Source organism: Anolis sagrei, chromosome Y, assembly GCF_037176765.1.
Source record: "Anolis sagrei isolate rAnoSag1 chromosome Y, rAnoSag1.mat, whole genome shotgun sequence".
NCBI lineage: Eukaryota > Metazoa > Chordata > Lepidosauria > Squamata > Dactyloidae > Anolis > Anolis sagrei.
Window position 1 is genome coordinate 12,221,212 of NC_090035.1, and position 21,273 is coordinate 12,242,484.

The 21,273-nt window shown below is 44.1% G+C and overlaps 1 protein-coding gene across 2 annotated transcripts in view; it reads left to right on the plus strand.

The window, feature by feature from the left end:
- Nucleotides 1-21,273, plus strand: part of LOC137095129 (lethal(2) giant larvae protein homolog 1-like) — a 65,207-nt gene that overhangs the window by 19,244 nt on the left and 24,690 nt on the right. Inside the window, exons 3-9 of one of the 2 annotated variants that reach the window (XM_067461422.1) lie at nucleotides 12,124-12,205; nucleotides 12,721-12,851; nucleotides 14,516-14,674; nucleotides 14,884-15,046; nucleotides 17,209-17,344; nucleotides 18,820-18,874; nucleotides 20,324-20,478. In XM_067461422.1, the coding sequence (XP_067317523.1) occupies nucleotides 12,124-12,205; nucleotides 12,721-12,851; nucleotides 14,516-14,674; nucleotides 14,884-15,046; nucleotides 17,209-17,344; nucleotides 18,820-18,874; nucleotides 20,324-20,478 (881 nt within the window). The remainder of the gene's footprint in view (nucleotides 1-12,123; nucleotides 12,206-12,720; nucleotides 12,852-14,515; nucleotides 14,675-14,883; nucleotides 15,047-17,208; nucleotides 17,345-18,819; nucleotides 18,875-20,323; nucleotides 20,479-21,273) is intronic. The other variant, XM_067461423.1, reaches the window with a different exon arrangement.

The following is a 21,273-nucleotide window of genomic DNA, read 5'->3' on the forward strand; positions in this document are numbered from 1 at the left end:
CAACCAGAACATTGTATTACATTTCTAACAGAACAAAACAAACAGATAAAAAAACCCACAAATTTTGCAAACTTGGTAGCTGATTAAATGTCCTTTGACCAGTATCTGGCCACTTGGAGTGCTTCCGATGTTGCTGCAAGAAGGTTCTCCCTTGTGCATGTGGCAGGGCTCAGGTTGCATTGCAGCAGGTGATCTGTAGTTTGCTCTTCTCCACACTCGCATGTCGAGGATTCCACTTTGTAGCCCCATTTCTGAAGGTTGGCTCTGCCTCTTGTGGTGCCAGAGCGCAGTCTGTTCAGTGCCTTCCAAGTCGCCCAGTCTTCTGTGTGCCCAGGGGGGATTCTCTCATTTGGTATCAGCCATTGGGTTTGAGCCTGCCACTTTTGGACTCTCGCTTGCTGAGGTGTTCCAGCGGGTGTCTCTGTAGATCTTAGAAAACTATGCCTAGATTTAAGTCGTTGACGTGCTGGCTGATACCCAAACAGGGGATGAGCTGGAGATGTCTCTGCCTTGGTCCTTTCACTATTGGCTGCTACTTCCCGGCGGATGTCAGGTGGTGCAATACCGGCTAAGCAGTGTAATTTCTCCAGTGGTGTAGGGCTCAGACACCCCGTGATAATGCGGCATGTCTCATTAAGAGCCACATCCACTGTTTTAGTGTGGTGAGATGTGTTCCACACTGGGCATGCATACTCAGCAGCGGAGTAGCACAGCACAAGGGCAGATGTCTTCACTGTGTCTGGTTGTGACCCCCAGGCTGTGCCAATCAGCTTTCGTATGATATTGTTTCTGGCGCCCACTTTTTGCTTGATGTTCAGGCAGTGCTTCTTGTAGGTCAGAGCACGGTCCAGAGTGACTCCCAGGTATTTGGGTGTGCTGCAATGCTCCAGTGAGATTCCTTCCCAGGTCATCCTCAGAGCTCGGGATGCTTCTCTGTTCTTGAGATGAAAGGCACATGTCTGTGTTTTAGATGGATTAGGAATCAGCTGGTTTTCCCTGTAATAGGCAGTAAGAGCACCTAAAGCTTTGGAGACCTTCCATTCAGCCATTTCAAAGCTCCCTGCTTGAGTGGTGATGTCACGGTCATCAGCATAGATGAAACTCTCTGTCTCTTCTGGCAGTGGCTGTTCATTTGCGTAGATGTTGAACATGGATGGAGCAAGCACGCTTCCCTGAGGCAGGCCGTTTCTCTGCTTCTCTGGCCCTGGAACTCAACAAAAAAGCTCCTGTTTTGTAGCAGGTTTCCAGCATGATGGGAGCTGCAGTCCATCATATTTACTGTCGATGAGGAAATGTGCAGGATATAATAATAATAATAATAATAATAATAATAATAATAGTAATAATAATAATAATAATAAATTAGCATGAATAGCAGATTTAAAAGTAGAATATAATAATAATAATAGCATCTCAATTAGGAGATCAAAGCATAATAATAATAGCATCTCAATTAGGAGATCAAAGTGGACAGCTTAAGTGTCTTGTCGAAACTACAAATCCCAGGATGGCTCCATTTCATGCTTTCTGGAATGGCATTATTCTGGGATGTATAGTTTCATGGGGTGTGTGCTTTGAATCCTGTGCCCAAACTACAAATCCCAGGTGTCCGTTGGATGCGTCCCATCAGTTGTTGCTAGATAAGGAGGATTTGTAGTTTGGGCAAAGGATTAAAAGCACACCCCGATGAAACTATACATCCCAGAATAATGCCATTCTAGAAAGCATGGAATGGAGCCATCCTGGGACTTGTAGTTTCGACAAGACACTTAAGCTGTCCACTTTTATCTCCTAATTGAGATGCTATTACTATTTCTATTATTATTATTATTATTATTATTATATTCCACTTTTAAATCTGCTATTCATGCTAATTATTATTGCTTTATTTTTGAATTAATAGTTTCATTGGGATGTACTTTGAATTTTCAGCCCAAACTATAAATCCCAGGTGTCTACTGGAAGACTTGCATTATTTTTTGGGGGACGATGGTTCTGAGAGTCGGGAACCATGCAACTAACAGCAGGCCCCAGTTGCCATTTCCAGGGGATGATGGGAGTTGTAGTACATCATATTTGCTGTGGATGAGGAAATGTGCAGGATGTAATAATAATAATAATAATAATAATAATTAATAAATAGATAAAATGGAATATAATAATAATAATAATAACAATAACAATAATAGCATCTCAATTAGGAGATAAAAGTGAGTAATAATAGTAACAGTCATAATAAAAAGTGGGAAAGTGGGATCACTCTCAATTACATTATCCTGTGATCTGTAGTTTCACTGTGTACTTTCAGCTCTCAGATGGACAGCTTAAGTTTCTTGGCGAAACTACAAATCCCAGGATGGCTCCATTCCATGCTTCCATTATTTTTGGCCAGGCAAAGGGAATAGTATCATCCTGATAGCATTGTGGGATTTATAGTTTCATTGGGGGCGTACTTTGAATCCTCAGTCCAAACTACAAATCCCAGGTGTCCTCTGGAAGACTTCCATTATTTTTGGCCAGGCAAAGGGAATAGTATGATCCTGATAGCATTCTGGGATTTATAGTTTCATTGGGGGGAGGGGTGTACTTTGACATCAGAGTCCAAACTATAAATCCCAGGAGATAAAAGTAGGGAATACTGATAACTGCATCCCAATCAGGACAAAATGGAATACAATAATAAGGATCGTAATAGCATCTGAACTGAGATAAAAGCAGGATATAATAATAATAATTGCATCTCAATTGGGAAATAAAAGCATGGAAAAGTAAGAATAATTGCATCTCGATCAGGAGATAAAAGTAGGAAATAATATCAGGAAATAAAAGTGGGATGTTATTATTATTGCATCTTATGGGATTTGTAGTTTCAAATGTGGGGCAAGAGAGTGCAAATTCTAAAGATTTTTGGGGGGGCATCATTTTTGAAACTCTTCCGGGGATGCTGGGAGTTGTAGTCCACAAGAAGTCTTTGCCAAGCTATGGGAAATCAAAACTTTTGAGGGGATTTTGGGAGTTGTAGCTGAGAAAAATCTCAGTATGGACATTATTATTATTATTGCCTCTTTTTGTAGTTTGTAGTTTCAAATGGGATTTGTAGTTTCAAATGGGGGGCAAGAGAGTGCAAATTATAGAGTTTTGGGGGGTGGGCTCGTTTTTGAAACTTCTGGGGATGCTGGGAGTTGTAGTCCACAAGAAGAAGTCTTTGCCAAGCTATGGGAAATCAAAACTTTTGAGGGGATTTTGGGAGATGTAGCTGAGAAAATCTCAGTGTCTTTGCCTGAGGATGCTGGGCGTTGTAGTCCGGAGATATTCTAAATCAAAATTAGAAGGAAATGTGGTTTTGTTTTTATCTGGGAGGGAGCTGCATTCCTTTTCCTTTAATATGCCTTTCCCCTGAAGCCATTTGCATAAAAACAATAAGAGAGGAAAAAACAACACAACACAACACACCCCACTGGGTTAATTGCCTTGACTTTAATGAGCCTCTCCTCCAAATTGGAGCCTTTGATGGGGAGGAATGTGAGAAATGCAGTGGAGCTGGCCGCTCTGTTTTGGTTGAGAGTAGGTTGGCTTTTGGGTCTGAGGCTGAGAGAGTGTGACTCCCCCAATGGCACTCAATGGGCCACTATGGGGGCCCTGTGCTCAAATAATCTGTGAGCCACATTGGGTCCATAGGTTTTTCAGACGTGTGTGTGTGTATATATACACACACACATATATATATGTGTGTGTGTGTATACACACACACACACACGTAATGACAATAATAATCCACTATCTGCCTCTCCCTGTGGCTCGAGGTGGAATCCAACATCATTAAAACAAGAGATAAAACGCTATTAAAAGACACACAACCAAACACACAAATTTAAAATGAAATGCAGATTACAGTTCACAACTTAAAATTGAATGCGTGTGCGTCTATGTGTGTTTCTGGGTGTTTATATACATGCATGTGTGTCTCTGTCTATAGAGATAGGTATCTGTCTATGTCTCTGTATTTGTATCTGTTTCTCTATATGTATGTCTTTGTGTGTGCATTAAAATATATAAATGTGTATATATGCTGGTGTGTATACCGTATGTTTATGAGTGTGTGTGTATATGGCTATGTATATAGATGTGTGTTTATGAGTGTATCTATGCGACTGCATGTGTATGTCTATAGATTGATGTATGTGTTTGTGTGTATATGTTTTATAGATGTGTGTATATATATGTATGTATGGCTATAGATATATGTATGTGTTTATATGTACCTACGTGACTGCATGTGTGTGTCTATAGATGTATATATGTGTTTGTGTGTATATATGTTTTATTGATATGTGTTTGTATATATGTATGGCTATAGATATGTGCCTGTGTTTATGAGTGTGTATATATGTGTGTGTGTGTGTGTGTGACTGCATGTATGTGTCTATATTTGTATATATGTGTTTGTGTGTATATATGTTTTATCGATATGTATCAGTATATATGTATGGCAATAGATATGTGCCTGTGTTTATGAGTGTGTATATATATCTATATATGTGTGTGTGACTCCATGTGTGTCTATTGCTGTATATATGTGTTTGTGTGTATATATGTTTTATAGATATATGTGTGTATATATGTATGCCTATAGATATGTGCCTGTGTTTATGAGTGTGTATATATACCTATATAAGTTTGTGTGACTGCATTTGTGTGTCTATAGATGCATATATGTGTTTGTGTGTATATATGTTTGGTTATAGATATGTGTTTGTGTTTATGAGTGTGTATATATATCTATATATGTGTGTGCGTTACTGCATGTGTGTGTCTATATATGTATATAGTGTTTGTGTGTATATGTATGGCTATAGATATAAATGTGTTTATGAGTGTATGTATATGTTTCTATGCGATTGCATGTCTGTATATATGTGTTCATGTATATATATGTTTTATAGATGTGTGTGTATTTATATGTCTGGTTATGTGTTTGTGTTTATGAGTATATAAATGTATCTATGTGACTGTGTGCGCGTATATATATGTGTGTTTCTCTGTGTATATATATTTGGCTACGTATATATGTGTGTGACTGTGTGTACGGGTATATATACACATATGTACGTATTTGTGTGTGTTTAATATCCTGCAAGGCATCTTTGCAAATTGCTATCGAAATAACCTGGAGTTTGTTTAAAAGGCTAGCATCATATACATATATATATATATATATATACACACACACATACATATCACATAAACAGGAAAGGAATCCAGCCGCACCTTTAAGACCAACTGGTTTTTGTTTTTGCATGCACTTTCATGGATATCAATCTGATAATAAATGCTTGGAAGTAACACAGATTGAGGCAGCCGTGGGAGGAGGAATGTCATAGAAGGAGGGATGCAAATCGTGGTGTCCCTCCACCGGAGATTTTTCAAGGCTTGCATAACCCTTTTCAGGCAATTTTTGGCTTTTATTTAGGGCTTTTTTGCAAGCCCGCCTGACCCTTGGCCCCCTCCACGGCCCCATTTGCCTTCAAGGGTAAACATGTTTATTTGGCCTCTGCTTTTGCAGAGATCAGCAAAAGCGATCGATGCCAATCTGGACAAGGTCACTTCCCATTTCAGTCCTATGAAACCCGCAGACTTTGGGAGCCTGAAATGGTGCTTCAAAGTCATATAGATTCTGTATATTCAATTTTCTTGCCTCTTTTTTATTTTCTCCAGGCTCCTCTTCCCTTAAGGATAATATAATAATTCACTTTCTGCATTGAGCAGCTGCTTCTCCAAGGCCTGCAGTTCGGGCCAGCTGCCAAATCTCTCTCCTTTTGCCGAATCCGGGGGAATATATATAATATATATGCAACCATAATGCAGCAAACTCTCTCCCTTTGCCTCTGCTGCACTTTCTGCCCATTTATTCCCTTTTATTATTTCCTTGAGCACTAAGACATCCCAGTCATGCTTTGGATGTCGGTCTGGGAGGTGTGTATGTGTGTGTTTATATATATATTTGCATGTTTTCGAACTGCTAGGCTGGCAGAAGCTGGGGCTAACAGCGGGAGCTCACCCTGCTCCCCGGATTCGAACCAACAACCTTTCAGTCAGCAAGTTCAGCAGCTCAGTGGTTTAACCCACTGCGCCACCGAAGGATCCCCATATATATATATATATGTGTGTGTACACACACGCGCACACACACACACACACACACACACACATATATATATATATATATATATATGGGGAGCCTCCGGTGGCGCAGTGTGTTAAACCACTGAGCTGCTGAACTTGCTGACCAAAAGGTCGCCGGTTCGAATCCGGGGAGCGGGGTGAGCTCCTGCTGTTAGCCCCAGCTTCTGCCAGCCTAGCAGTTCACACACACACACATATATATATGTGGGGAGCCTCCGGTGGCGCAGTGTGTTAAACCACTGAGCTGCTGAACTTGCTGACCAAAAGGTCGCCGGTTCGAATCCGGGGAGTGGGGTGAGCTCCCGCTGTTAGCCCCAGCTTCTGCCAGCCTCGCAGTTTGAAAACATGCAACTGTGAGTAGATCAATAGGTATCGCTTTGATAGGAAGGTAACGGCGCTGCGTGCAGTCATGCTGGCCACATGATCTAGGAGGCGTCTATGGTCAACGCCGGCTCTTCTGCGTAGAAATGGAGATGAGCACTCAACCCCCAGAGTTGGACACGACTGGACTTAATATCGGGAGGAAACCTTTACCTTTACTTAATAATAATAGCAATAGTAATAATTTATTATTATTATTATGTCCAAACGGAACTACAAATCCCAGCGCCATGCAACTGGGGTGTGTGTGTGTGTATATGTATATAATTGTATTATATATATATTCTATATACATACACACACACACACCCCAGTTGCATGGTGCTGGGATTTGTAGTTCCGTAGGGTACTTGGAATTCTCCGCCCCAAAGTCCTTGTCGAAACTACAAATCCCAGGATGGCTCCGCTCCATTCTTTCTGTGGTGTAGTGTCACCCCTAATTGCATTATTTTGCGATTTATAGTTTCACAGGCAGTACTGTACTTTGAATTCTGAACCCAAACTATACATCCCATGTGTCCACTGGATATCTTCCATCGTTCACCCCTGATTTCATTATTCTGGGATTCGTGGTTTTGGTGAGTACTTGCAATTTTGAACCCAAACGATCAATCCTAGGTGTCCACAGTATGTATTCCGTCATTTCAGACCAGGGAAGGAGAGTGGGATCACTCTCAATTACATTATCTGGGGATTTGTAGTTTCACTGTGTACTTCCAGTCCTCAGATGGACGGCCCAAGTGTCTTGTTGAAACTACAAATCCCAGGACGGCGCCATTCCATGCTTTCTGGAATGGCATTATTCTGGGATTTATAGTTTCATGGGTGTGTGTGCTTTAAATCCTGTGCCCAAACTACAAATCCTAGGTGTCCGCTGGGTGCGTCCCATCAGTTGTGGCTAGACAAGGAGAATAGGATCACCCCTGATTGCATTATTTTGGAATTAATGGTTGCATTGGGATGTGCTTTGAATCTTCAGCCCAAACTATAAATCCCAGGTGGCCACTGGAAGACTTGCATTATTTTTGGCGAGGCAAAAGGAATAGGATCACCCCAATAGCATTATTCTGGGATTTATGGTTTCATGGGGATGTACTTTGAAATCTGATTCCAAACTATAAATCCCAGATGTCTGCGGGATGCCTTCCATTAGTTAATGGTAGGGAAGGAGAGTGGGATCACTCTTGGATTGCATCATCTTGGGATCTGGGTACTTGCAATCCTCAGCTGGAAAGCCGCAGTGCCTTGTTGAAACTACAAATCCCAGCTTTCCTCCATTCCATCCTTTTCAGCCTGAACGAGAGGAGTGGGATTGCCTTGGTTGCCTTATATGGGACTAGTAACTTTGCAGGACTTAGAATGCTCTGCTCCAAAGCCCTGGTCAAACTACAAATCCCAGGTTTGCGCCATTCCATTCTTTTCATCCTGAATGTGAGGAGTGGGATTGCCTTGGTTGCCTTATCTGGGATTGGTGTCTTTGTGTGGACTTAGAATTATCTCTCCCAAAGCCCCAGTCAAACTACAGATCCCAGGTTTCTCCCAAATGCTACTCAATTGGTATTGAAGTGCTGTCAACGTGCAATGTGTTCAAATGGGGGAAGAGACGGGTCTCTCCGAAACGGTGTCCCGTGAAGCGTACTTTGTGTTGCACGAGACGCGTAGTGTGTCTTCTTCCAAAACTAGGTCACAGCCGACGAAAAGGGAAAACAAAAGCACCCGTTTTGGAGAAGAAAGCGCAGCTGCGAATGGAGGTTGTGGCTTCACAATCCCAAATGAGAAGGGGAGGGGGGGGGAGACAATGCAATCCAGATACTTCCCCAAGTTACAGCTGTGGCCCATATCCTGCTAATTAAAGCAATCCATTATCATCATCTTTGCAGGGTTTGTGCAATTTGGATTTTTTTTCCTAGACGAAGGTAGAGAGCTGGACGTTGCAATGGTGGTGTTGTTGGATGGCTATCTGCTAGGAGGGCTTTGATTCTGTTTTCCTGAAGGAGGTTGGACTAAATGCCCTTTGGGGGCCTCTTTGAACCCTAGTGAAGTATGAACTGCCTGGGAATCCAGAGGAGTCTCAGTTTCTGGAGGTGCTTGGACTGAGGTTGGATGGCCATCTGTCGGGAGGGCTTTGCCTGTGCCTGCTTGACTGAAGGGGGTTCGACTAGATGCTCTTTAGGGGCCTCTTTCAAACCCTACTGAAGTATGAACTGCCTGGGAATCCAGTGGAGTCTCCTTCTCTGGAGTTGTTTGGGTTGTGGTTGGATGGCCATCTGTTGGGAGGGCTTTGCCTGTGACTTCCTGCCTGACTGAAGGGGGATGGACTAGATGCCCTTTAGGGGCTTCTTTCAAACCCTACTGAAGTATGAACTGCCTGAGAATCCAGTGGACTCTCCTTTTCTTGAGGTGCTTGGACTGAGGTTGGAAGGCTATCGGTCGGGAGGGCTTTGCCAGTGACTTCCTGCCTGACTGAAGGGGGGTGGACTAGATGCTCTTTAGGGGCCTCTTTCAAACCCTACCGAAGTATGAACTGCCTGGGAATCCAGTGGAGACTCCTTCTTTGAGGTTGTTTGGGTTGTGGTTAGATGGCCATCTGTTGATAGGGCTTTGACTGAAGTTGGATGGCAATCTGTTGGGATGGCTTTGCCTCTCTCTTCCTGCCTGACTGAAGGAGGTTGGACTAGATGACCTTTGGGGGCCTCTTCGAACCTTAATGAAGTGTGGACTGCCTGGAAATTCAGTACAGTCTCCTTTCTGGAGGTGCTTGGACTAAGGCTGGATGGCCATCTGCCAGGAGGGCTTTGTTTCTGTCTTGCTGCTTGACAGAAGGGGGTTGGACTAGATGCTCTTTGAGGACCTCTTTGAACCCTAGCGAAGTATGAACTGCCTGGGAATCCAGTGGAGTCTCCTTTTCTGGAGGTGCTTGGACTGAGGTTGGATGGCTATCTGTCAGGAAGGCTTTGACCATGTCTTCCTGCCTGACTGAAGGGGGTTGGACTAGATGCTCTTTATGGGCCTCTTTTACACCCTAGTGAAGTATGAACTGCCTGGGAATCCAGTGGAGTCTCCTTCTTTGGAGTTGTTTGGGTTGTGGTTGGATGACCATCTGTCGGGAAGGCTTTGATTGTGTCATCCTGCCAGGCGGCCTTTGTTTGTGGGGAGGCTTTTTCCCTGCAATACATTTGTGCGCTTTGGGTGACACACATTTTGGAAAGCTCTGCTATAGATGAATCCTGGGTTACTTCCAGCTTTGCTTTTCACGGCCTTTGCACGCTTTCTCTGTGCAAAAAAGTGCGGTCGCCGGGGAACGGCGGGGATCCTTTCGACCGTGCAAACAAGAGGACGGTTGCCTGGAGACCCGTTTTTGTGCAGGATTCGGACAAGCGGCGCTTTGTTTGAGACGGGGAGCCGAAAACCTGACCAGATCACCCTGAAATAGTGGACTGGAATTGTCCGTTTTGGCTTTGGATGGAAGCACTTGCCCTCTTTCCCATCGCCTACTCTGTTTACATTCTTTAACACATCATTGCAACCCGGCATTGAAAGTCTGCCTGGCATCCTTCTCCATCTTTCCAATGCTGACGCTGCTTAGCAAGCATCCAGATAGACAGAGGAGAAGGAGGGAGATAATCTGAACCCTTAATAGTTGAATAAATGCTGTTTGAATCCTGGGAGTTGTAGTTTGAGGCATCTGCACCCCTTGGCAGAAAGGGGTCAAGGCACGGCTATTAAAGTGGGGTCAACCTGCATTCATTCGATAGTGTAGATCAGGCATAGGCAAACTTTCTACATACTAGCACTCTCTGCTTGGAGGACTGGTTGCCTGGTGATGGAAGAGAAGAGGGAAGGAAGGACAAAATGGAGAAAGGGGAGGAGGGAGGGAAGGAAAAAGAGAAGGATGGAAGGAGAGGGAAGGAGGGAAGGATGGAAAAAGAGAAGGAAGGAGGAAGAGGGAAGGATGGAAAGATGGACGGAAGGAAGGAAGGAGGGAAGGAAAAAAGAAAAAAGGACAAAAGAGAGGGATGGAAGGAGGAAGGTGGAAGGAAGGAAAAAGCGAAAGTACAAAAGTGAAGGAGGGAAGGAGAAAGAGGGAAGGAAAGATGGATGGAAAAAGAGAAGGAAGGACAAAAGGGAGGGAGGGGAGGCTGAAAGGAGGGAAGAGGGAAGGAAGGACGGAAAAAGAGAAAAAAGGATGAAGAGGAGGGAGAAAGGATGGAAGGAAGGTAAGATGGATAGAAGGATGGACGGAGAAGGAGAAAAACCCAAATTGAGGGGGATGGAAGGAGAAAGAGGGAGGGGGGACAGATAGAAAAAAGGAAGGATGGAAAAGGAGAAGGAAGGACGAAAGGAAAGGAGAAAGAGAGGAAAGAAAGGAAAGATGGAAGAAAGGATGAAAAAGAGAAGGAAGGTTAAAGGGAGGGAGGGAAGGAGAGGGAGGAAAGAGGGAAGGAAGGAAAGATGGAAGGAAGGAAGGATGGAAAAGGAGAAGGAAGGACGAAAGTGAGTGAGGGAAGGATGGAAGGAGAAAGAGGAAAGGAAGGAAAGATGGAAGGACGGAAAAAGAAAAAAAGGGCTAAAGGGAAGGGAAAGGATGGAAGGAGAAAGGGAAGAGGGAAGGAAGGACAAAAGGGAGTGAGGAAAGGATGGAAGAAGAAAGAGGGAGGGAAGAGGGAAGAAAAGAAAGATGGAAGCAAGGATGAAAAAGAAGGAAGGACGAAAGGAAAGGAGAAAGTGAGAGGAAAGAAAGGAAAGATGGAAGAAAGGACGAAAAAGAGAAGGAAGGTTAAAGGGAGGGAGGGAAGGATGGAAGGAGAGGGAGGGAAGAGGGAAGGAAGGAAAGATGGAAGGAAGGAAGGATGGAAAAGGAGAAGGAAGGACAAAAGGGAGTGAGGAAAGGATGGAAGAAGAAAGAGGGAGGGAAGAGGGAAGAAAAGAAAGATGGAAGCAAGGATGAAAAAGGAGAAGGAAGGACGAGAGGAAAGGAGAAAGAGAGAGGAAAGAAAGGAAAGATGGAAGAAAGGACGAAAAAGGGAAGGAAGGTTAAAGGGAGGGAGGGAAGGATGGAAGGAGAGGGAGGGAAGAGGGAAGGAAGGATGGAAAAGGAGAAGGAAGGATGAAAGGGAGTGGGGGAAGGATGGAAGGAGAAAGAGAGGGAAGAAAGGAAAGATGGAAGGAAGGACGGAAAAAGAAAAAAGGACTAAAGGGAAGGGGAAGGATGGAAGGAGAGAGAGGGAAGAGGGAAGGAAGGAAAGATGGAAGAAAGAAAGGAAGGACAGAAAAAGAGAAGGAAGGTTAAAAGGAGGGAAGGAAGGAGGGAAGGAAGGAAAGATGTAGAGAGAGGAGGGCCTGAGAAAAGAGCCCAAGGAGCCACATCTGGGGCTGGATTTGCCCATCCCTGGTGTAGATGCCCCCTGAGTGGGAGCAGCATGACTTTGTATGCTTCACTGTTGCTTTTTGCAGGAAATACGTATTTCTTGGAGCGGCAGAGGCTGGCAGAACTTCTGCCTGTATCCTTCCCCGCTTTTGCAAGTCCTGGATTATTCCTTGACTCCAAACTTCCTGCAGATATGGGGCTCCCGGAGTGGAATTCACTGGGCTGCACAAAGAGACGGCCACCGTCACCCAGATGCACTTCTTACCTGGGCAGGTAAGAGCATTTGCATCATCTGTGGGTGCATCTATAGCAGGCATGGGCAAACTTTGGCCCTGCAGGTGTTTTGCACTTCAACTTGCACAATTCCTGAAGGGCCCTTTCTTTTTCCCCTGGAATCTGTAGTCTAGGCATGGGCAAACTTGGGCCCTCTGGGTGTTTTGGACTCCAACTCCCACAATTCCTAACAGCCTACCGGCTGTTAGGAATTGTGGGAGTTGGAGTCCAAAACACCCGGAGGGCCCAAGTTTGCCCATGCCTGATCTATACGGTAGTTTGACGGCACATAAACTGGTGTTGCTCCATGCCCTGGGATCCTGAGATTTGTTGTTTTGCAAGGCCTGGATCTTTCTCTACCAAACTAGAACTCTCTGGATCCCATAGCACTGGGTACTGAAAGTGGAGTCAAAGTGTATTGACTCTACTGTATAGAAGTTGCATGCTTGGAAATAAGTCACTGGTGCCAAATGAGTGCTTTGGCTAAAGTTTTGAGCGTTCCTTCTCCTCCACAGGGCCGGCTACTCTCCCTTTTGGACGACAACACGCTCCACCTCTGGGAGATCTACCTTAAGGATGGATATTCCCATTTGGAGGAGACCCGGAGCTTCGTCCTCCCCGGACGTCCAGGGTTCGACAACGCTAAGTACTCATTGCCTGCCCTCCTTTCCTTTCCACTCATCCTTCCATCCTTCTTTTCTGCTCCTCCTTCCTTCCCCTCGCTTTCTGTTCCTCCTTCCTTCCATCCTACACCTCTTCCTTTTCATTCCTCCTTCTCTCATTTCATCCAATTCTTTCCTTTCTTTCCTGCTGACTTGGGAAATCTGCTTCTCAAGGGCTATCTGGGGATTTATTTATTTGTTTGTTTATTTGTTTACAGTATTTATATTCCGCCCTTCTCATCCCGCAGGGGACTCAGGGCAGATCACAATGTACATATATACATGGCAAACATTCAATGCCATAGACACACAACATATATCGACAGACACACAGAGGCTATTTAACTTTCCAGCTTCATGAGGGTGTGGTTGAATTCCGGCCACAGGGGGACCTGTTGCTTCACCGTCCACTTATGACACCGACGGAGTACTTCCTCATTCTTTTGCACACTGCTGGAGATTTTTATGACATTGTAGATTAGTTAAATTAGCCTCTCCCGCATAGGTACCTCAATTTCCTACTTGACAGATGCAACTGGCTGCAAAGGTCCAGCTTCATGAGGTTATATTCAAATTCTGGCCACCGAGGGGAGCTGTCGCTTCACCATCCACTTGTGACACTGATGGAGTACTTCCTCATTCTTTTGCACACTGCTGGAGATTTTTATGGCGTCGTAAATTAGTTAAATTAGCCTCTCCCGCATAAGTAGCTAAATTTCCTACTTGACAGATGCAACTGTCTTTCGGGCTGCATGAGGTTATGTTCAAATTCTGGCCACCGGGGGGAGCTGTCGCTTCACCGTCCACTTGTGACACTGATGGAGTACTTCCTCATTCTTTTGCACACTGCTGGAGATTTTTATGGCATCGTAAATTAGTTAAATTAGCCTCTCCCGCATAGGTACCTCAATTTCCTACTTGACAGATGCAACTGTCTTTCGAGCTGCAAAGGTCGACAGCAAGCTAGACAAATGGTCGGGAGCTTACTCCAACCTGGGCTGACTTTTCAGTCAGTAGTGATTTTAATGCAGCTGATCAACCCGATGCATCTACACTGTAGAATTAGTGCAGTTCAACACTACGTCAACTGCCGTGCTTCAGTGTATGGAATCCTGGGATGTGTAGTTTGGGGAAGCACCAGCCATGGTTGGCCAAGAAAGTTATAAAAACCATGTCAAACTACAAGTGCGACAATTCTGTCGCATTGACTGTGGCGGTTCGAGTGAGACCAAACTGTTTTGTATAGATCGGACATGGGCCAGCTTTGACCCTCCAGGTGTTTTGGACTACAATTCCCACAATTCCTAAGGAGCCCCCAGTGGTGCAGCGGGTTAAACTGCTGAGCTTCTGTTCTTGAAGACTGAAAGTTTGGCAGGTCGAATCCCGGGACCAAGGTGAGCTCCCACTGTTAGCCCCAGCTTCTGTCAACCCAGCAGTTTGAAAACATGCAAATGTGAGTAGATCAATAGGTACTGCTCCATGCAGCCACATGACCTTGGAGGCGTCTATGAACAAAGCTGGCTCTTCAGCTTAGAAATGGAGATGAGCACCACCCTGTCAGAGTTGGACACGACTAGACTTAATGGGGAAATGTTTACCTTTACTTATGAGATTCGAGTCAATACAGTCCTTCTTCCTGTCTCCGCAGCTCTCCTCCCAGCATCACTCGGGTGACGGTCATCTCCTTGCAGTCGGCGGGTGATGTGGCCTACCTGGGCACCGAAGGGGGTGGCGTATACGCCCTTGAACTCCCGTCCCTGGCGCTCCTGGAGGACCGGACTCTCTACCAGGACGAGGTCATGCAAAGGTGAGCTTTGCTGGGTTATACACCCAGATTACAAACTTGGGTCCTCCAGGTGTTTTGGACTTCAACTCCCACAATTCCTAACAGCCGGTAGGCTGTTAGGAATTGTGGGAGTTGAAGTCCAAAACACCTGGAGGGCCCAAGTTTGCCTATGCCTGACCTAGAAGTTCCTAGAGATGGGTTCCGGATCCTGATGCTTCTCGTCTTTCCAGGGTTCCGGAGGACTATCGCTGCGGCAAGGCTCTAGGTCCGGTGGAATCTCTCCAGGAACACCCTCGAGACCCCACCAAGATCTTGATCGGTTACAGCCGCGGCCTGATGGTTTTGTGGGACAAGAGCACCCGAGGCGCCAGCCATCTTTTCCTGGGCAACCAGGTAATGGCCTATCTGCTTGGCAGGATTGAAGACCTTCCTGTGCATCTGAAATTCTCTTTTTTGTTTTGAAGTAACCTGGGTCAGTCAGTTCTACATAACTGGCCCCCTGAATATTATTATAGGCATTAGGGCTGTGCAAAAAAACATGGGTGCCTTGTATGTCAGATCTATTTTGTAAGGTTCGTACATATGACACAATATCGAGAAACAGATGCAGACCAGACTGGGTTATAAGTCAATTCAGACGCATCTAATGCAGCCCGGACTGGGTTATATGTCGACTCAGACTCATCTAATGCAGACCGGACTGGGTTATATTGTGACTCAGACTCATCTAATGCAGACCAGACTGGGTTATATGGTGACTCAGGCTCCTCTAATGCAGACCGGACTGGGTTATATGGCAACTCAGACTCATCTAATACAGACCGGACTGGGTTATATGGTGACTCAGACTCCTCTAATGCAGCCCGGACTGGGTTATATGACGACTCAGACTCATCTAATGCAGACCGGACTGAGTTATATGGTGACTCAGACTCATCTAATGCAGACCGGACTGGGTTATATGGTGACTCAGACTCCCCTAATGCAGACCGGACTGAGTTATATAGTGACTCAGACTCATCTAATGCAGATCGGACTGGGTTATATGGCAATTCAGACTCATCTAATGCAGACTGGACTGGGTTATATGACAATTCAAACTCATCTAATACAGACCAAACTGGGTTATGTGGCAATTCAGTCAGGCTCATCTAATGCAGACCCGGACTGGGTTATATGGTGACTCAGACTCATCTAATGCAGATCGGACTGGGTTATATGGAAACTCAAGACTCATCTAATGCAGATCGGACTGGATCATACAGCAACTCAGACTTGTCTAATGCAGACTGGACTGGGTTATATGGCAACTCAGACTCATCTAATGCAGACCAGACTGGGCTATATGGCAACTCAGACTCATGTAATGCAGACCGGACAGGGTTATATGGCAACTCAGACTCCTGTAATGCAGACCGGACTGGGTTATATGGCAACTCACTCCTGTAATGCAGACCGGATTGAGTTATACAGCAACTCAGACTCATCAAATCAGACTGGACTGGGTTATGTAGCAACTCAGACTCATCATTTAATGCAGACCAGACTGGGTTATATGGCGACTCAGACTCATCTAATGCAGATTGGACTGGGTTATATGGCAACTCAGACTCATCTAATGCAGATTGGACTGGGTTATATAGCAACTCAGACTCGGTAATGCAGACCAGACTGGGTTATATGGCAATTGTTATACTCCAGAAATTTGGTTTTTGTGGCTGCCACTAACTAGATTGAGTTGGTTGAGACTCAATGATGAGATCTTCATTGAAAAACTAGAGCAAAATGTGCTGCAGGATGTCTCTCGCACAAAAACAAAGTTTTTGCAGAGTTGCTGTGTGTTTTCTGGGCTTTATGGCCATGTTTCAGAAGCAGCCAAGCTTTGAAGCTGCAAGGCTATTCTGGCCAGTAAAGCCTTCAACAACACAATTTATTTGCAATTTAATATACTTTTTATGTGTTTTCAGGATAGAATCAATTAAAAAATGACATTTATAAACCGGAAACAAAAATTATATTACACATCTTTGTTGTTATTGATGTTATATTCCACGTTCTTTTCTCTCATTCATTCATTCGTGTATGTTTGTTTATGTATATTTGTGTGTATGTATATTTATATGTGTGTGTGTGTATGTATGTATGTATGTGTATATATATATATATGTTTATATATATGTTTATATATACATATATATGTGTGTTTGTATGTATGTGTGTGTGTGTGTGTGTGTATATATATATATATATGCTTCTTTTAACAGGTTGGTATGGTTGTACAGTTTTAATGTATTTAATTCAACCCTTATGTCCTTAAAGTATTGTAATAAAAATACATATTTTTATGTTAATACTTCAAGGACACAAAGGTTTAATTTATATATATATATTCATACTATGTATATTAATGTCATTGTGTCATATTTGTACTTAGCTGCCTTGAGTCCTTTTATCGGGTAAAGGATGGGGAAAACATAAAGTAAATAAGATATCCATTTAGTTGTATCCACTGGTGGTGATTGATAAGTTGATGACGATAATGGTGTCCACTGCAGCAACTGGAAAGCCTGGCTTGGGAGCGGAGCGGCCAGACGATCGTGAGCTCGCACAGTGACGGGGGCTACGCAATCTGGTCCGTGGCAAGCGGCTCGGCAAAGACTCTGCAACCAGCCACGTCCACCATCCCTTATGGTGAGCGAGACCGACGGTCCATCAGGGCCTGGCTTTTCGCTTGTTTTCCTCTCCATCATCTTGACTGCAATGAGTTGTAGTCCTGGTCTTATTGGGCAACGTATGTAGTCCTGATCTTATCGGGTACATCTTTGCTGCAGAATCAGTGCGGGTTGACACCACTTGTAACTGCCATGGCGCAATGCTCTGGAATCCTGGGAGTTATAGTTTGTTGGGGCACCAGCACCCTTTGACAGAGAAGGCTCGGGATCTTCTGCTTCCATGATTCCATAGCATTGATCCATGGCAGTTCAGTTGTCATCGAGGTATATTAATCCTCTAGAAGGGCAGAGAAGGCTAAATACCTTGTGAAACTATAACTCTCAGGACTCCATAGCTGAGCCACAGCAGTTCAAACGGTCTCAAACTGCATTAATTATACAGTATGGATCAGGCTATTGGATCATGAGGAGACAGCAAAGCCTAGAGAAGACAATTATGCTGGGGAAAGTGGAAGGTAAAAGGAAGAGGGGCCGACCAAGGGCAAGATGGATGGATGGCATCCTTGAAGTGACTGGACTGACCTTGAAGGAGCTGGGGGTGGTGACGGCCAACAGAGAGCTCTGGCGTGGGCTGGTCCATGAGGTCACGAAGAGTCGGAGACGACTGAACGAATGAACAACAACATGGATCAGGCATGGGCAAACTTCAGCCCTCCAGGTGTTTTGGACTCCAACTCCTTGTGGGAGTTGAAGTCCAAAACATCTGGAGGGGCGGAGTTTGCCCATGCCTGATATAGACACACCTATTTACACAAAGAAGAGAAATTCCCGCCACAAAATCATCTTCCTTGCCTCTGGAAATAATTCACAGGGTGCTAAATTGGCCAGGGGAACTCTCTGATACTGGTTTCCAATTATTATTATTTTTAGGAAAGGAGGGATCAGACAAAATCAAGTCCAAGGCTTCATCAGAAATAACTTTCTAACCTGCTAGGACTTTAAGATTGTCCGGGGAGGCCCTGCTCTCGATCTCGCCTGCGTCACAAACACATTTGGTGGGGAAGAGAGACAGGGCCTTCTCAGTGGTGGCTCCTCGGCTATGGAATGCTCTTCCTGGGGACATTAGATCGGCCCCCTCCCTCTTAACATGTCGGAAAAGAGTCAAGACTTGATTATTTGAGCAAGCGTTCGAAAATTCAAGCTAAAAGACATAGGATTTGGAACGACTGGACGACGAGATGGGACAATGTTTTTTATTAAGAGGCGCAAATGATCTACGCTTAAATATTCTTGTTATGGTTTTATATTGTGTGTTAATGTTATTAAATGTTGTATGGTGTTTTTGGGCATCGAATCGTTGCCATTGTAAACGGCCCTGAGTCACCTGAGGGCTGAGAAGAGCGGTATACAAATACAGTAAATAACAAACAAATAAATAAATAAAGTGAGCCCTTAGCGCTTATTCCAGATCTCTTGTCTCTTTTCTCCTTGCAGGTCCTTTCCCCTGCAAAGCGATCAACAAGATTGTGTGGCAGTCGTGTGACTCCGGGTAGGTGATGCTTTCTGTCTGCGATGGTGCATTTAATGTATACGTTGAGAACGAGAAACATTGAGGAGCTTTTGTGGGATTAACATAACTCAAAAACAACTGGACGTATTGACACCAAATTTGGACACAAGACACTTAACAACCCAATGTATGTCCTTCACTTTAAAAAATTGAATTTTGTCATTTGGGAGTTGTAGTTGCTGGGATTTGTAATTCACCTACAATCAAAGAGCATTCTGAACCCCACCAACGATGGAATTGAACCAAACTTGGCACACTGTTCTCCCATGACCAACATAAAATACTGGAAGAGTTTGGTGGGCAGTGTCTTTTGGTTTTGGAGTTGTAGTTCACCTACATCCAGAGATCACTGTGGACTCAAACAATGATGGATCTGGACCAAACTCTACACGAATACTCAATATGCCCAAATGTGAACACTGGTGGAGTTTGGGGGAAATAGAATCTTGACATTTGGGAGTTGTAGTTGCTGGGATGTATAGTTCACCTACAATCACAGAACATTCTGAACCCCACCAATGCTAGAATTGGGCCAAACCTCCCACACAGAACCCCCATGTGGGCCACAGCAATTCGTGGCAGGGGACGGCTAGTCTATGTAAATAAAAATGTAATGTTCGTTTGTGGGATTAACATAACTCAAGAACCACTGGACGAATTGACACCAAATTTGGACACAATACACCTATCAGGCCAATGAGTCACCATCACTCATAAAAACACAGCAGAAGAGATATAAACCCAAAAATAAAATAAATTACAATGCATGCACAAAACCACACACACACATTTATACGCAAACACACACATATGTACACAAATGTATACACACAAAACACATACACAGACGGGCACAGCAACGCGTGGCAGGGGGCGGCTAGTCTATGTAAATAAAAATGTAATGTTTGTTTGTGGGATTAACAGAATTCAAAAACCACTGGACGAATTGACACCAAATTTGGACACAAGACACCTATCAGGCCAATGAGTGACTACTGAAAAACACAGTAGAAGATATTAAAAAATCCAAGAGACTTAAAAAGCCAAGAAATAAAAAATATATTACAATGCATGCTCAAAACTACATATATACACATATACATACACACACAAAACACATATACACAGGCTGGGCCACAGCAACGCGTGGCAGGGGATGGCTAGTATTATAATGCATCTTCCCCATCATAACATCGCTGGCCTTCCTTATGGGATTGTTGTGAGATTCAGTTAGGAAGTCATAGTTGCTGTCTTCTTGCAGGAAAGCAATTCAGCTTATAGGTAGTTAGTCTCTGACCTACTTTGCAGGGTTGTTGTGAAGGTCAAGTAAGAAGGAAAACAGCCAGGTTGGCTATATAAAAATATAGTTTGCTGGGTGGTGGAAACCTAGAAACCATGCCAGTATTTTACTTGTCCCCTTTTTTGCAGGGGTCACTTCATCATTTTCAGCGGAGGGATGCCCCGTGCCAGTTACGGGGACCGGCACTGCGTCACCATCCTCCAGGGGCAGACCTTGGTGACCCTGGACTTCACGTCGCGGGTGATCGACTTCTTTACGGTGTACGACACCGAGGTAGAGGCGGGTAGGCATTTCGCTGCTTGAAACCCAAACGTTTTAGTTCCTCCTCTTTCACAACTTTTCATTTTGTTGTCTCTCTAGTAACGTTTTTAGCCTTATCACTCTCCAAAGCAGTAAAAACCTTGTGTCATCTTCCTCCCAAAATGCCAAAAATAACATTCAGATTATGATTATGGGTCAAAAATGTATGTGTGTGTTTGTGTGCATTGTTGAGTGAGTGGGCTTAATAACAAAAGACCCTCATAAATGTACAGTAGAGTAACTTATTAGCAGTTGCGTGACCCAGCACCATTAGCCACAAGTGATAAAAAGTACAGCAACAAAACATACACACACAGACCAATGTTATCTCTTCCAAATGAGGCTTGGCTTTATAGCAAAATAATATAGTTTCACTATTTACAAGAACAAGGTTTCCATAACATGAATAAAGTTCTTCACATTCCTCCTTTACTTCCACACTAGACTTCTTTCTCATGCAAATAAACGGCTTCACTCTCACAGTGAAGTTATACAGGAGTTTCACACAGTAGCATTTTACACACAGCAGCCTTCACACTGGAGCTTTCTCTCACACAGAGGCGTTCTCCTACTGAGGCCTACCTCACACAAAGACCTTTCTCCCACTGAGGGCTCTCTCAGACTGACGGTAACTATGCTACAGGCTCACCTTCCTATACTGAATAGCTTTTGCTGAGTCTAATCTATTTAACCCTTTCAGTGCTTGACTTGAAATTTTGTAATTAAAAATATCTATTTTTTTATATTTCTGACACACACACACACACACATATATATA